At 33.7% G+C, this 18,166-nt stretch overlaps 1 protein-coding gene across 1 annotated transcript in view; it reads right to left on the reverse strand.

The window, feature by feature from the left end:
- The window catches only part of NUDCD1 (NudC domain containing 1), a 79,288-nt gene that overhangs the window by 30,554 nt on the left and 30,568 nt on the right, over nt 1-18,166 (reverse strand). Inside the window, exons 6-8 of the mRNA XM_059392944.1 lie at nt 14,077-14,281; nt 9,089-9,233; nt 4,503-4,628 (exon numbers count right to left, since the gene is read on the reverse strand). Of these exons, the coding sequence (XP_059248927.1) occupies nt 4,503-4,628; nt 9,089-9,233; nt 14,077-14,281 (476 nt within the window). The remainder of the gene's footprint in view (nt 1-4,502; nt 4,629-9,088; nt 9,234-14,076; nt 14,282-18,166) is intronic.

Raw genomic sequence — 18,166 nt, forward strand, 5'->3', positions numbered from 1 at the left:
CTCTAATAAGAGAATGTAACATTTGTAAATATTTATGAAGCCAAACACAGAAATTATAATATATTATATTATAATAATATTATTATTATATTATAGAGAAATATAATATAATAATAGGAATATAATATAATAGTTATATAATATAATAGATGTAATATATTATATATAATATATAATATAATAATATAGAGGACTATAATATAATAATATATAATAATATATATTATAGAGGAATATAATATAATAATAGGGGACTTTAATAACCCACTTCCACCAATGGTTAGATCATCCACTCAGAAAAATCATTAAGACAGACTTAAGAGACTTACAAAAACATTCCATCCAAAAGCAACAGAGTAGACATTCTTCTAAAGTGAACATGGAGCACTCTTCAGACTAGATGAGATACTAAGGCACAGAACAAGTCTTAATAAATTTAAGAAGACTGAGATCTTATCAAGCACTTTTCTGATCACAATGGTATGAAACTACAATCATTTGCAAATATAAAACCGGAAAATTCAGAAATATGTGGAGATTAAACAACATGCTATAAAACAACCAATGGGTCAAAAAGAAAACAAAAGAGAACTCAAAAATCACCTTGAGACAAAAGAAAATGGAAATACAATATACCAAAACATTTGGAATGAAGCAAAAGCATTTCTAAGACTGAATAGCAATAAATTACTACCTCAAGAAACAAGAAAAATCATAAATAAACAACCTAATGTTATACCTCAAGGAGCGAGAAAAAGAACAAAGCCCGAAGTTAGTAAAAAGAAGGAAATAAAGATCAGAGTAGAAATAAATGATAGTCTCATTGATCTTTTTTACCGTCTTTTAGTCTCTAAAAGCTGGTTCTTTAGAAAAGATAAACAAAATTGACAAACCTCTAGCTAGACTTAGACTTGCCAAGGAAAAAGAATGAACTCAAAATCAGAAATGAAAAAGTTACAACGGATACCACAGAAATACAAAGGATCATGAGACTACCATGAACAATTATACATTAGCAAATAGGACAACCTAAAGAAATGGATAAAGTGACCAGTTTATCAAAAACCTCCTTATATAGTCCAGGACAAGACAGCTTCACTGGTGAATTCTACCATACACTTAAATAAAAATTAGTATCAATCTTTTTCAAAGGCTTCCAAAAATAGAAGAGGAGGGAACACTTCCAAACTCATTTTATAAGGCCAGCATTGCCCTGATGACAAAAATGCCACAAGAAAATAAAATTGCTGGCCAATACTGATGATAAACACAGATGCTAAACTCCTCAACAAAATATTAACAAAATGAATTAACACATAAAAAGGGTCACAGAATAAGGGCAAGTGAGGTTTATTTCAGAAATGCAAGGTTTCAATATCTCTAAATTAATGATATTCCACATCAATAAAATGAAGAAAACAATCATATGATCATTTCAATACATGCAGAAAAAGCATCCGACAAAATTCAACATTTACAAAAACTCTAAAAAAGTGGGTACAAGAGGGAACACACCTCAACATTATAAAGGCCACAGATTACAAGCCCACAGCTAATATCAAACTCAACAGTGAGAAGTTAAAAGCTTTTCTTCAAAGATCAAGAGTAAGAAAAGGGGGCGCCTGGGTGGCTCAGTGGTTTGGGCTGCTGCCTTCGGCTCGGGTCATGATCTCAGGGTCCTGGGATCGAGCCCCGCATCGGGCTCCCTGCTCTGCAGGAAGCCTGCTTCCCTCTCTCTCTCTCTCTCTCTGCCTACTTGTGATCTCTGTCTGTCAAATAAATAAATAAAATCTTTAAAAAAAAAAAAAGAGTAAGAAAAGGATACCCACTCTTACCACATTTATTCGACATAGTACTGGAAATCCTAAGCATAGCAATTAGGCAGGAAAAAGAAAAGGCATCCAAGTCAAAGGAAGAAGTAAAACTGTCACTATTTGCAGATGACATATTACATAGAAAACCCTAAAGACTCTAGTAAAAAACTGTTAAAACTAACAAATTCAGTAAAGTTGCAGGATGCAAAGTCAAAATACAGAAGCCATTGTTTCTATATACTAATTACATACTGTTGGAAATAGAAATTAAGAAAACAATCTCACTAACAATTGCACTGAAAAGAATAAATTAGGAATAAATTCAACCAAGGAGGTCAACAATGTGTACACTGAAAACTATAAGATACCAATAGAAGAAACTGAAGAAAACAAAAATAAATGGAAAGATGTTCCATGCTCATGGATTGGAAAATTTGTTAAAATGTCCATATTAAGCAAAGCAATTTAGAGTTAATAATATTCCTATCAAAATTCCAGTGGCTTTTTTCTCAGAAACAGAACAAATCTTAACATTTATATGGAACTACCAAAGATCCCAAATAGCCAACATAATCTATTAAAAAACGCCTCCTGATTTCAAACTATATTACAAAGCTATAGTAATCAAAACAGTATAGTATTGACATAAAAACAGACACAGAAATGGAACAGAGTCCAGAAGTAAAACCACCCACATATGCTCAATTTATGATAAAGGAGCCAAGAATACACAATGGAGAAAGGAGAGTCCCCCTTCAATAAACAGTGTTGGGAAAATTGGACCACTATCTTTACATTATACACAAAAACTCACTCAAATGGATTAAAAAGTTTAAGACCTTATCATAGAACTCCTAAAAGAAAACAGAAGCACTAAGCTTCTTGACATTAGTCTTGGCAATGATTTTTTGGAGCAAAGGTAACAAAAGCAAAAGTAACAAGCGGGACTGTTTTGAACCAAAAAACTTCTGAACAGCAAAGGAAATGATCAACAAAATGAAAAGGCAACCCTCCTGCATAGGAAAAAAAAAAAAAATCTGTAAATCATATCTGATAAAGGGTTAACATCCAAAATTTATAAAGAACTATAATTATACAGTCAAAAACAAACAATGCAATTAAAAAATGATTAAGGGGGGGTGCCTGGGTGGCTCAGTGGATTAAGCCTCTGCCTTAGGCTCAGGTCATGATCTCAGGGTCCTGGGATCGAGCCCCACATCGGGTTCTCTGCTCAGCAAGGAGCCTGCTTCCTCCTCTCTGACTCTGCCTGCCTCTCTGCATACTTATGATCTCTGTCAAATAAATAAAATCTTAAAAAAAAAATGATTAAGGGAACCAAATAGATCCTTTTTCCAAAAAAGATCTACAGATGGCCAACTCGTACATGAAAAGGTACTCAACAACATTAAGTATCAAGATATGTAAATCAAAACCACCATGAGATATGCCTTCACACCTCACACCTGATGGTGGCTGGGGGATGGATTAAGGGTGTCAACAGGTATAAACTTCCAGTTATAAGTAAGTATTGGGTATTATAAAGTCTAGCACAGTGACTACAGTTAATAGTACTATACTTCATACTTGAAATTATTAACAGAGCACACCTTAAAAGTTCTCATTATAAGAGAAAAATTCTCTAACTACGTATCATGACAAACATTACCTAGACTTATTGTGGTGATCATTTTGCAATTTATACAAAATACAAATGATTGGAGTTAAACCAGCAATTAACACTGAATTGTGATTAAACAGTTTCAGAGTATGTACAAAATACTGAAAATATTTTATCAGATATCATCTCTAAAAACTATGGTACAATGAGGAACTGTATGTATGTTTCTTAACTTTCTGAAGACAGAACCTACTTATAATGGAGACTACCATACATGCTCTTTAAGAACACATTTTATAAAGAAGACCACACAAGTCAGAAACACCAAAACAAAATAAAGGAAAAAATTTTTCACAAAAGAGTCAAAAGTAATCATTATGAAACAGTCAAAAATTAAAAAAACACAGACTAAAAATCCTATATCTTGTACGCCAATTAGTAAAGATCAAACAAAAAAACTGAAGGAGCAGGTAAAGATGCAATGACATAGGTAATAACTGCTAACATGAATGAGACTGTAGATTTAATCTGACTTCTGTAACTCTATTAAAGAATACACCTGAATATAGAAAAAGACTTCATGTAAAGAAGGGATGTTTAAAAAATAGCATCATCATGAATAATGCAATTTTAAAAATGTATTAAAAGTGCATCCTATAATCTATAGGACAACTACTATATATACATACACACAAGAACACCAACGATAACATTATATAGTATCACCCAGCCTTCAAACCAGATTGAAATAAGAACATGAAGAAAACTTATAATTTCAAATGAAAAAAAATAAGAGGTTATTAAAAATTAGTTGTAACTATATATAAAAACCTGAATAGAAAAAAGCCAATCACAAGATATCAAATATGCAACAGTACCAAAACAACCCAACAGTGTTTTATTGGGGATGGTGATATGGAACTCCAACTTCATGGACTGATGAGTTTTAGATCATAGCCAATAAACTGCCAATCAAGCCAGCTTTGCAAATTACACATTTGGTCAATTATCATCTCATGTAACTTGTACTTACTCATAAATTTTTAGAAATATAATCATCAAGAACTTACCACATGAGTAGTTTTTAATGTACTGCCATCAAATCTGCATAAACTGGAGCTCTCTTCAAAGAAAATGTCACATTCTTCTAACTCTTGAGCATTACATGGAGGTTTTTCTTTATCTGGATTTGGATTCTTAAGACCAGAAAACAAAATAAAAAAATAAACCTTCAACAATAAGGGAATGGATTTCTTCATTCTTAAAAAGATCAAGATTATAGAGTAATTAAAAACTAAATTTCAGGCCCATGACCAGTAAATGCTAATCAACAGAAAGAGAAATGACAGAATAATGAAATCACCAGAAAAAAATATTAAAACAGGTATTGTAAACATGTTCTATAGACTCAAAGATGTAAAGAGAAACACGTATATGTTGACAGAGGTATGGAAGACAAAAAAAGAACCAAACTGAACTTCTAAATATGAAAATATAATATCTGAAATGGAAACCAAAAAAGATGGGGTTGGCAACTAATGAGACATGGAAGAAGAACTGTGAGCTTGAAACAAAGCAATAGTCCATCTAAAATGAAACACAGAGAGAACCAAAAAAAAGGAAAAGACCACCACCACCAACAAAAACCCCCAGAACTTCAGTAACCTGTGGAACAGCGTGAAATGGTCTAACACATGAGTAATTAGAAGGGGCCAGGAAGAATGGAAACAAATTTGAAGAAACGGTTAATAAATGATGAAAACTATAATCCTATAGATTCAAAAAGGTCAAAGAAACATCAAAAAAACTCACTGCAAATCACATTATAATGAAATTGTTGAAAAGCAGTAATAAAATATCTTAAGAAAGTAGCCAGAGGAGGGAAAAAAAAAAAAAAACCATTATGAATAGAGGAACAAAGATACAAAGGATAGCCAATTTCTCATCAGAAACAATGCAAGCCAGAAAACAATGGAGTAGAACTGAAGTGATGAAAGGGGGGAAAGCATCAACCTTGACTCACATACTTAACAGAGATACTAAAAAAGGAATACAGCATTAATATTTTTGTAGCAAACAGAAGCTGAGAGAATTTCCCCAGCAAATCTGTACTATAAAAAATGCTAAAGGAAGTTCTTCAGCCAGGAGAAAAATGACAACGGATGCAAATGTGAACCAACAGGAAGAAATGTAGAACAAAGGAAATGACAGATATACGGGGCAATTTAAGATCTTTCTACCCATATTTCTAATCTCTTGAAAAGAACACTAATTTAAGTTCAGATAATAATGTATCATTGAGTTCATTACATGAAGAAATAAAAAGTATGAAAAGAGTAACAGAAAGGATGACTAGAAATCTATAAGTTCTTAAGTTATGAGTGAAATATTTTTTGACAAAGATGGTAATGAGTTAAAGGTGTATAGTATAAACTCGAAACCACTAAACACACACATACAAATATCCAACCAAACAAAAACAGAGGTATAGCTAGTAAGACAAAAGTGGAGATAAATAGAATCATTAATTTTTATAATCTCCATTGCTTAAATGCAAGAATCACTGTCTGGTCTTATATCCCTCAGAGTAAAGGAATCACAATGCTCAGCTGATGAATTGCATTTACATACATACACAGAAATGTAATTCTACAACTGACCAAATGTCCACATACCCAATTTGCCAAAATGCTGTCATGTTATTGAGAACGTACTGAAATGACCTGAGAAAGCCTCTGAAACTAAATGGCCGGGAGTTACAGATCTTTATTATCAAACCTGAACATGTTCCACCTGGGATATGGGGCCACCTAGTTGTGGTTGTCTGCTCCAGCCTATACATCGATGGAAACAATCCTGGTTGCTATGCTTGGCTGAGATGGCAATATCAGCAATCAGCTGGGGCCATTTTTCCAGTGATTCAAGAACTAAGTATGTCCAGCAGCACACAGAAGGTATCCTCTGCACTTCTCCCTCCTTTCCCCTTTCCATTACCTTTTCCCCTTTCCATTTTGCTGAAAAGGGCAAAATTAAAAGGTCAGGACCATCAAGGTAGCCAGATTTTAATAGGAGAAGATTGGAGAGAAAGGGAAATTGCAGAGAAGAGAACCCAAGACTCTGCTGTTTCTCTGTGTCATTTACAGATTTTCAAGCTCAGCTGGAAAAAGAGAAGAGGAAAGAAGTAGGCAAGGGGCTCCAAAGCTGAGTGTTGATGTTACTGAAGTGCTCGGGAGACAAAAATTAGAGGACAGGGTCCACACAGAAGCCCTGATAAACATCCTAGACTTTCATTTGGGATTCATGAAAAGTTCTGCCTAGGAGTAAGAACAAACGAGGAATATCGGCATATAAAAAACATGGAAATACAGTATCAAATCAAATCAAGCCTTAAAGGGGTTAAGACGACAGGCTGAAATTTGGGAGGATGAAGATCAAGTACTTAGAATGAAGTACATAGCATTAAGTATCTTCAATAGAAAAGTGGGTTAAAAAAGCCATCATCTAAACTTTCATGTTTAAAAATAGAGCAAAATCGGGACGCCTGAGTGGCTCAGTTGGTTAAGCAGCTGCCTTCGGCTCAGGTCATGATCCCGGCGTCCTGGGATCAAGTCCCACATCGGGCTCCTTGCTCGGCAGGGAGCCTGCTTCTCCCTCTGCCTGCCATTCTGTCTGCCTGTGTTCGCTCTCTCCCCCTCTCTCTCTCTGATAAATAAATAAAATCTTTAAAAAAAAAAAAAATTAAAAAAAATAAATAAAAATAGAGCAAAATAAATCCAAAGTAAGGAAAAAGGAGAAAATAACATAATAACAGAAATGAAATTGGAAACTGAAAAACCAACAACAAAAAACAATGGAAATAGATGCCCAAAATAATTGCTATACCTAATAAATTAAATTCATGGTTAAAAACCTCCAAAAAAGAAAACTCCAATCTAGATGGTCTCACTGGTAAATTCTATATTTATAGAAATAGTGCCAATTCTATACAATCTCTTCCAGAACTAGAACAAGCAGTAAACACTTCCCTACTCATCTTTGACATCAGCACTACCCGGATATCAAAACTGGATAACGACAGTAAAAAGACAAAACGAAAACTACAGATCAATATTCCTCCTAAATATAGATGCAAAAGTCCTCAATAACATTTAGCAAATCCAAACCAGTAATATGTAAATAGGATAATACATCATGACCAATTTGGGTTTATAAACCACAAAAAAAGAAAATGTTTTTGACAAAATTCTATAGCCTTTCATGATTCAAAACACTCAGTTTAACAAATTGAAGAATATGTTCTCGTCATGACAAAAACCCATAATACTTAACAGTGAAATATTCAGTTATTTTTCTAAGATTACAAATGAGGCAAGAATATCTGCATTCACTATTCATCACTTCTATTCTCCAATGGATTAAAGGTTCTAACCAATGCAGAATGGCAAGAAAAAGTATAAAGATTTGAAACACATGAGACAGCCTTCAGTTGCAGATAATAAGATTCTATGTCTTTTTCTAAAATGTAACAAACATATTGGTTTTCAGCCATAAATAACTTACTCATACAGACCAATCTTCATTTGAAATAATCAAGTTTAAAAGGCAGTTAACAGCAATAATCTACAATATCAAAACAAACCTCCTAACATAAAAACCCCACAAAACTCCACTACTGTAACTATATTATAATATAATATTATATATTTTATTCCAGAGTACAACACAATAAATACTTGCTTAAGGAACATAACAGGGCAAAGCAGTCTGCATGGCTTATTGTAACACCAGGACTATGAAATTAAAATTTCATGGTCTTACACATGAACTCTAGTGATTCCTGAAATTTTAATTTACTGCTGGCAGACATGAAACTTGGTTTCTCCATTTTGGCCATCCTTTCTTTTTGACAGAGACATTTACTTTCAATATTCTAATTTCCTTCCTATTTTAGGATTCAATTAACCCTATAGTACAACTATGTCTTCATACATTTTTTTCCTCATCGTTCTAACTCCAAGTGGCAATAAGTCAGATATTTTACATGTGCTGATGTAATTTTTGGTGAATAAACATATAACTGAAATTCTAGTATGCTTTATTCAAATTTTTAACATTATCTTAAAAGTTATCAGACTGGAACACTTCAACAAAATCTCATAGTTGAATGAGTAGTGATTATTATAATCACTGCAATGAATTACTTTGAGAATTAAAATTAATTATAGTATACATTTTTACCCTAGTATACATTTTAACCCCTAGTGATAGTCTAAGATAACCTAAAATATTTCAATGATGACAAGTAGATTATTAGATCATAATTTTTGTCCATACCAGTATTGGTATACTGATTCTCCAAAGGAGAATATATATATTTATGTGTGTATATGTGTGAATATATGTGTGTATATATATATGTACATAGAGATACATACATACATGAACACCCACCTTATACAACGACTCCACACATACATGTATTCATGTAGTGTAAGGAATGAGTATTAGAATTTTAAGCTATAGTCAAACACCACTCCTTAGTGCCTAATCTGTGTCTCTAACATTATCAAATGTAAAATAATGTTTGAAAAACATGGCATAATCCTCACATACTTCTGGGCCTTTGGAAAATGACACTACTACTGCAATTGCTTACCAGTTCTTCAGAGGTCAAATGCATTAAACGTTCAGCTATTGCAGCACACTGTGCCGAGTCTCTTATAAACTCTCCTTGTTTATCACCAACCACTAGCTCTGGCCATGTTAGTCCTTCATTCTTTTTCGTCAAGAAAATCTCCAAGCTAGAAGTTCAACAAGGAAAGTAATGTTACATTGAGCAACTATACAAATTATATAATCAACACCAAACAGAAGAATCTTCCACTGAATTTATCCCCCGCTTTGGTGTTCAGCCAGAGATTTTTACAAAACGTGTTAGTTTTAGTACTGCCTACTGGAATATGGATGGAAAATCTGTAATCCAAGGGTAAGTAACTTATACTTAATAAACAAACAAAAAAAATATCACTGGAAGTGGTATGTCAAATGGCCTGATGAGAAGATTGACTGGCAAGAGTGAGACCACCTAGAAAGTACTGTTGTAGTCCAGGTCTGCAGTGTGTTAGTGGAAGTAAGTGACGAATAAGCAGCATGGATCCATGAGCTCTTTTACTAAGCATTCAAATGGTGGTAGTGGTGAGGGTAATGACTGAAGTGGGCACATAAAGTTAACTGCACAGAGACTATAACTAAAGGTACCTCCTTGTGCATGGAGCCAAAAAATAGTTTCATGTCCCCAAACTAGTAGTCATGATATATAATTATTAATGTAAAACATCAGGCAACTTAGATCAATACAAATGTTAATTTTTAAAATACATATTTTAAAGAACTGAAAAGAAAGTAGAAATAACTTTGATAACTCTTTAGGAGAAAAGAAGTTGTTAATTTGGTCTCTATCAACTGAAAATCTAATTACATACTTTTAAGCCATTAAACACAAATTCCAAATACGCTAAAAAGGGCCTATCAGTGAATCCTAGGATTAAGGTTTGATGCAGCAGGAAGGGGAAAGAGTTGAGTCAGTGCAGACTGTGGTCACAGGAGATGTCCAAGTGCCTCTTGAATAGCAAGGGAAATTCACGTAAGCTGCTTTAGGAGTAGCTGTTGCTGTAACACAAAGAAGCGGGAGTGGTGGTAGCTGTTCCATAGGAAAGCAACCTTTCCATGTGCCATCTCTGGTACACGTGTGCCACTAACCCGTGCCCTGGAACACAACTGCAAGGAAAAATTGCAAGGGCACAATCATAACTATTATCATAATTATCAAATAGAACATGCAAACCTATCAGTTATTCTTTTTCAAGGCTGTTATTATCACCACCTCATGAATTAATTACAGCAGTTTACATTTTTCTGAAACTGCTTATTTTAAGAGACAATACAAAATATCTTTTCTATGTAATGAGTTCCTATCATTAGCATTAAAAATTACTACAATAATACAGTCTCTAAGAGAAAGGTTATCTCGAAAATGATGATGGCAATGAAGAAGAATCATGACAGCGACGCATACTTAATCTTCCCATATGCCAGGTGCTGTCAAGCATTTCAGGTGTTTTCAACTCATCAGTTGCTCATGATAACCAAATAAAGTATTATTTTCATCTTCATTTCACAAGTAAGAAAAAAAAATAAAAGGACTAGAGAGGTTAAGTAACTTGCCAAAGTTACAAGCTAGGAAAGCAGTCTGACTCCAAGTCCAAGTTCTGCATTACTGTACTATTCTGCCACTTTGAACGAATATATGTAAATAATTACTGAAGAAAGTTTACCATGACCAGAATACAGAAGTACTGTTTGTCGTCAGTTGCTATCTAGAGTTCATACAATCTCATTGATAAAGAATTTGTGAAACATCTTTAAATCGCACACTTCGTGCAACCCTTTTAGCACAACTTCATTTCTACATTTTGAAACTAGTATCATATCCTATCATCCAAGCAAAAAAGAACATATAGCATAATAACCTAGACTCGTTAATAAATCCTTCCAAAGTGAGATGGAACGTTATTAAAAAATACTCTTATTTTTTAATTTATTTTATATTTTATTTTATTTTACTCTTATTATATGAATAATTTAACCAGGTACAGAGAATCATGTTTTTAAACCAATGACACCACCAACATGTCACTGTAATTATCTTTTGTAATATAAAATTGTAATCAAGTACCTCAAATTTAATGGGAAAACAATACTCAGGTATTAAATGCTGAACTCTAGAGCTTGCTTTGCTGGGTTACTGCTTCCTGACTTCTATTAATAATAGGTTACAGCTGGTTTGCCAATTTATAAATGCTACCCTCAAATCTCATATGTTTAAATGGAATGTGGTGATATAAAATATCTCTTAAAGAGCCTTTATTTTTTAAAAAAGATTTTATTTATTTATTTGACAGACAAAGATTACAAGTAGGCAGAGAGGCAGGCAGAGAGAGAGGAGGAAGCAGGCTCCCCGCTGAGCAGAGAGCCTAATGCGGGGGCTGGATCCCAGGACCCTGGGATCATGACCTGAGCCGAAGGCAGAGGCTTTAACCCAATGAGCCACCCAGGCACCCCTCTTAAAGAACCTTCTAACTAAGTTTTTAAAAGATGTTAAAAAATGTAAAGGGATTAAGGGTTACACCTATCATGATAACCATTAAGTACAGAATTGTTGAATCATTGTATTATAAAACTGAAACTAATACAATACTGTATATTAATTATACTTCAATTAAAAATAAAATAAAATTAGGAAAGAGTAATTTTACGAGAATCTGTTAGGAATTCAGTGTGTTAGCATGTCAAAGTTCACAAAGAATGAAGCAAAAAGCCAATGTGCTTGACTGTGGTGACCCAACCCTAATCAGATGGGTGATTACCAGAAACAATAGATTCCAAGGTTCTTTATTATCCAGGTAACTCTTTATTATCCAGGTAAATGGATAAACTGTTAGCAAAATCAGGTACCTACTCATAACTTGATGTGTTAATAAGTATGGTATTCTTAAAGAAAGAAGTTGTAAGACTGTTGGTAAGGATTCTATAAATGACTTTTATCACCTTGAAGGTTGAATTTCTGAAAACTACCACGTCCATGAGATTGAATTTAATCTAGCTCAGATCAACTTTTCACTCTCCCACTAGAAGAGTAATATACTTTAATTAGAATTACAATAAAAGTGCTTTCATAAACATTTGCAGGACTGATTATGAAAAATGTTGGAAGAATTACAAGATTATTTAAATATACCATGATTAAAACTGGTTAGCCAAGAATTAGTAGAACAGCTTAAGAAAAATCCATGTGCCAAAACAGAAAGACAAGGGATCAGATTCACAGAAATCATTATTCTTTATCATTGAATTTACTGAATACTGAAGAGTTCAATAATTCTTAATAAACCATAAATGACATCATTTACTCACGAATCTATTTTTCTTACTGCATTAAAAAAGAAAGTATAACCAAGTCACCAAACTTCCCCATGAATAAAATGAATTCAGGATCTAAAAAGATAAAGCTTAAACTTTTTTGAAGCAGACACCATTTTTTTGACTCTCAGAATTTAGACTCATACCAAAGATCCAAATGGGTCTTGTATTACAAATTGAAAATTATATTTAAGGTAAAAATATCTAATTTTAACCCACTTCTGACCAAATTTGACCCTTTTTATCACAGAATGTAGTGATTACTAACTCTTAATTTATAATAAAAGAGTAATTTTATTAATCCAAATACCTGAGGAATGTGGAAAGGATCTGGGGCAACAAATTTCCAAAGGGGACTAAAAGCAGAAGCAAAGGTTATAGTTTTATAAGACACTCAACCTTTACCTATTTGTTTTACATATTCCTTTTAACTGAGGTATTTATAGATAAAATTCAGATTTTATATGTAGAATTCATTGAGTTTGACACCTGTCTCACTCAGTGAAGCTACTGAATCATCCAAAAAGTCATTCATTGTTGTTTTTTTTTAAAGATCTTATTTGTTTATTTGACAGAGAGATCACAAGTAGGCAGAGAAGCAGATGGAGAGAGGGGGGGGAAGCAGACTCCCTGCTGAGCAGAGAGCCAGACTCGGGGCTCAATCCTAGGACCCTGAGATCATGACCTGAGCCGAAGGCAGAGGCTTAACCCACTGAGCCACTCAGGCACCCCTAGAAAGTCATTCATTGTACCAAAAGATTTCAAACAGTCAAAATATCCATAATACAGGACCATTTTTAAAAAATGATTGTGCGGTTGATAGAATAAAATACCATAAATAACCACAAAGGAGAATAAATTACTAGGTATACTTTATGGAAAGTTATCCAAGATTAACTGTTGAAAGTCAACAAAAGTAAGCTGTAAAAAACTATATACAGTTATGTTGAAATCTTTTTTGTTCAAGAAAATATAAATCTGCTTGAATATGCCTAAAACACCTGTAGAAGGAAACTAGTAATAGTGGTTATGGGGAGAAGGGTGACTGGAGGGCCTGGGCTCGAGGGAGCCTTCGTACTGTTTACCCTTTATATATCTTAAAATTTAAAGAACAGAATTATTATCTAGTTGGGAAACAAATTAATAAAAGAAAATTAGTTAAAAATTTTTAAGTATTAATTAAAATAAATAACCATTTTAGGGCCACATGTGTGGCTCAGTAGAAGTGTCTGCCATTGACTCAGGTCATAACCCTGGGGTCCTGGGATTTGAGTCCTGCACAGGGCTCCCTGCTCAGTGGGTGGTCTGCTTCTCCCTCTTCCTCTGCCCTACCCCAACTTGTATACAGGCTCTCTCATTAAAAACAAAAACATTTTTATCTATTATTACTGTTAATATTGTTATAATTTTATTCAGAGCTGGTAAGGAAAAGTTCTACCACAGAATGTAAACAATGACTACAGTATCATCTTTAATGTTACTAATAATTATACTTTTTGATACAGTAACTCCATTTTTAATCTATCTTAAGAAATGAATCAGCAATATAGACAGACCTATTATAGTATTCAACTTTCATGTAACCACTGTGGAAAGGATAAAAAAAAAGAAAACAAAACAAAAAAACCCAGAAATTCAAATATAAATACAACTGTCTACATATACCTATTATTCTCTTTAATTATCCATGTACTGCTTTCTTGATCAATAGATGAATAGAGATTTCCTTCCAGAAACCTCTGACCCTTCAGCACAATGTTGATGTGCTCAGGCAAAAACTGTACTTGAATGTCCTCCTTAGAACTGCCTTCTGGAAGCCGTACTGTTACTGTCAAATCATCTTCAGTCTGTTGCCAATAATATAGAGGTTCTGTCAGAAAAAGAAAAATACATGATGTAATAAAAAAAAGTATGAATAGAGTACATAAAATTAGGGACTAGAGCATAAAAAAGAATACCTATCTAAAAAAATCTTAGCATAATTTCTAGTGATCTCACAAAAAAAATTATTTATAAACAAACACATACAGATCTCTTTGGGGAATTTTCAGAGTTATAATAATTGCACCTGACATTTCCTCTTACAGGCTTACCTAATGTTCCAGGGACATAAACACTCATAAAATACTAGTAAGAGCAATCCTTTAGCCCCATTCATTCTCTCCCTTCCTCCCAGTTCCCCTCTTTTCCTCCTCCTTATTCTTCTCTTCACACACATACACACACACAGTGCATTTCTAGTTCTAAAGAATGACACATATGTCATGAACCGCTGTGTGAAACTTTCACCACTGCCTTGACTTGCCCTAATGATGTAACTCTGTGACATAGGAGACCACCACTTGGTGAGATACAAATCCATACAAAAATAAAAGGTATTATTTATTTACAAAGGAACTAGCTATTCTATCCCACAACTTTGTTGCATGAAAGCAATTTCATAGGAAATTCAAGGGCTATCAGTGTATTTGTCTTAAGTTCCCAATGAATCCTCTCTTCACCTCCTTCTCGATCTCTTTGGCTTATCTTCTAAAAAGCCAGTTACTTAAGAAATACCTTAAAACCCTTCACACCACAAACATGAAATAAGAAAAAAAACAGGGCTTAAGTACAAAAAGAATAAACTTTTGCTTAATGATATCCATAAACATTAATCTGTCCACATGCTTATTACAAAGAAGTATAATATAGGGGTTAGGAACTAGTACTCCAGAGTTGACTAGTCATAGATCTGAACCTTGGCTCAACCATTTATTAATTTTGGCATGCAATTCATCTCTGACCCTCTTTTTTCTAATCAGCAAAACAAAGGAACAAAATCTTACATATCTCATAGAACTATTAAAATTTAAGAGTTAATACAGATAAAATATTTATTATCAATCTTGTTATTAAATATACCATAAACCCTCAACAAATGTGGGTTACTATTCTTGTTTGGGGGTTACTAGTTTTTTTATTTTTCAGTTTTGTGTAAAAACTGTAAGTACTAGATATGCTTGAAGATATAACATTAAGTATGATATATCTTCTTAAAGGGTCACTTCTATTTGACGTTTAATAAACTCTAACAAGCATGATATATAGAAATATAAAAATTAATAAATTTTTTGTATAAAATTTTACTTTGGATTAATTTCTAGCTTGTATCACATTCCTTTAAGCTGGCTCTCAGAACCTCTCTCTCACCTTTTTGGAAGTACTTTTAATATAAACTCACTGTAAGTTTCAACTGTAGCTTAAAAGATTGATAACTATAAACTCCTTAAGGCAAGTAATCTGTTTCACTGAATTTTCTGTCTACCACAAAAATTAACAAGGCAGTTTATATGTAACCATGACTCCATGGATAACTTCTGATAGATACGGAATGAGGAAGAGTCTACAAAATCACGGTTTTTAGTAAAAATTAAAGGCCATAGAAGTAGACTAAAGGGAAAGCCAGAATTTTTTAAACCTCTCTCCACTAAAAATCATACAAACAACTAAATAATTTCCTCAAACGTTGGTTGCTGAATGCCTTTCTGTGTTTTTAGAAATCAAGTTTTAAGTCTTTTCTTTAAAAAAAGATTTTATTTATTAGAGAGTGAGAGCCAGAGCACACCAATGTGGGGAATGGCAGAGGGAGAAGCAAAAGCAGGCTCCCCACTGAGCAGGGAGCCCGATCATGATCTGAGCTAAAGGCAGATGCTTAATTGAGCCACCCAGGCACCCCGTGTCTTAAGTCTTTCAAAGGAAATGCTACTGGGGCACCTGGGTGGCTCAGTCCGTTAAGCAGCTGCCATCGGCTCAGGTCATATCCAGGACCCTGGGATTGAGCCCTGCATCAGGCACCTTGCTCAGTGGAGAGCCTGCTTCTCCCTCTCCCTCTGCCTGCCGCTCTGCCTACTTGTGCTCTTTATCTCTGTTGAATAAATAATAAAAATCTTAAAAAAAAAAAGAAAAGAAAAGAAAAGAAAAGAAAATGCTATTACTTATACCATTATGACAACACCAAACAGGCAACAGACAGTATCAGTCTTCTTGAGGTTTACAGAAAATGAAACCAGTATATATTCTCAGAAGACTATTTTTATGAATGCATGCTATAATTAACAAATTATCCATAATTTGAAAAAAAATTACATTTGTCATTTACAAGTAAAGGCTGTTTAGTAGAAGAACAGAAAAATACAGGCAATTTGAGGTTCACAGTGAAAGGGAAGAAATGACATAATAATGTATTGAGGAGTTCAATATTAATGTGAAAAAGAAGAAAAACAATACCTGAACTGGTAGGTAGTGATTTAAAAAGATGTTGTGTCCCTCCCAGGATACCATCTGTCTTGGAACCACATGGGTGTCTCCGCTACTAGGTAAAATGGTTCCAAAGATTAGGGCACTCTTTCACTCCTTTGCAAATACTCACCAAGAGTTCTAAAGGGCAAGTGGTCTGGAGATATGATAGCTGTTTTGACTAAGCTCTGGAAGACTTTACTACTACAATTAAGGCAGAATAGAATTTATTTGGAAAGGGATCTTAGAGATATCTAACAAAAAACGCATTGCATATGAAGAAATCAAGTTGTTGGGAAGCTAAATAAAAGGCATCAAGCACAACTCTCATATTCAAAGGTGCATATATCTATAAACCTGGGGAAAATATAAACCTGGGGAAAAATAAAAATAGTGCAACTAATTTTGATTTTATATAATTAACAAAAGGTACATTCAAAGATTAATATGTATAACTTAAATACTATGAAACTCTCTGTTCAGTAAAATATACTATTCTCTGGATTAATAAACATCAGAAATATGAATAGTGCTATTAGAGTGATATTCTCTTGAATATAAGAGTACATATTCTTTGTATGGAAATACAATTTTTATTTATTTATTTATTTTTTATGTATTTATTTGAGAGAGTGAACACCAGAACGGGAGAGGGAGCGAACCTACAACCAGACTCCCTGATGAATGCAGAGCCGAAGCAGGGCTTTATCCCAGGACTCTGAGCTCATAACCTGAGCCAAAACCAAGAGTCCACACTCAACTGTCTGAGCCACCCAGGCGCCCCAGTAAATACAAATTTCTTTTGAAAGACCTTATTATTGTCTTCATTTTAAAACATTACCTTCACCCATTTACTCATTTAACATTGGGAAAACTTGGTGATTTTGCCCTCAAGAAATTTTTTCCAGCTTAGTACTAAAAGTTAAGAACATATACCTTAGTATAAACCTAAAATCAACAGCGTTTAACTTTTTAAAAGATTAATATTTTCAATACTAATATGCTAGCTTCTCAAACACCAATAACAGAGACATCATTTATTCATTTAGTAGGTATTTATTAAACATCTTATCAGGTAAGCTAATGTACAGAAAATTTTTTTAAAAGATTTTATTTATTTGACAGACAGAGATCACAAGTAGGCAGAGAGGCAGGCAGAGAAAGAGAAGGAAGCAAGGTTCCCTGCTGAGTCGAGAGCCCGATGTGAGGCTCGATCCCAGGACCCTAGAATCATGACCTGAGCAGAAGGCAGAGGCTTTAACCCACTGAGCCACCCAGGCGCCCCTAATGTATAGATTTTTTAAAAATATTTTTGGTAATTAAGTTACTAATTAAAACAGTTCATACTATTTAAATAGCATATTTTACAAAAGACTATTACAACGAGTATAAAGGGAAATAAAATTAAAAACCTGTCTTGTCCTAATAGAAGCCAAAACCTAACCAGGAAGATAAACCAGCCATAAATGTGTGTTGTATA

The sequence above is a fragment of the Mustela nigripes genome, chromosome 3, assembly GCF_022355385.1.
Source record: "Mustela nigripes isolate SB6536 chromosome 3, MUSNIG.SB6536, whole genome shotgun sequence".
In the NCBI taxonomy this organism is placed as follows: Eukaryota; Metazoa; Chordata; class Mammalia; order Carnivora; family Mustelidae; genus Mustela; species Mustela nigripes.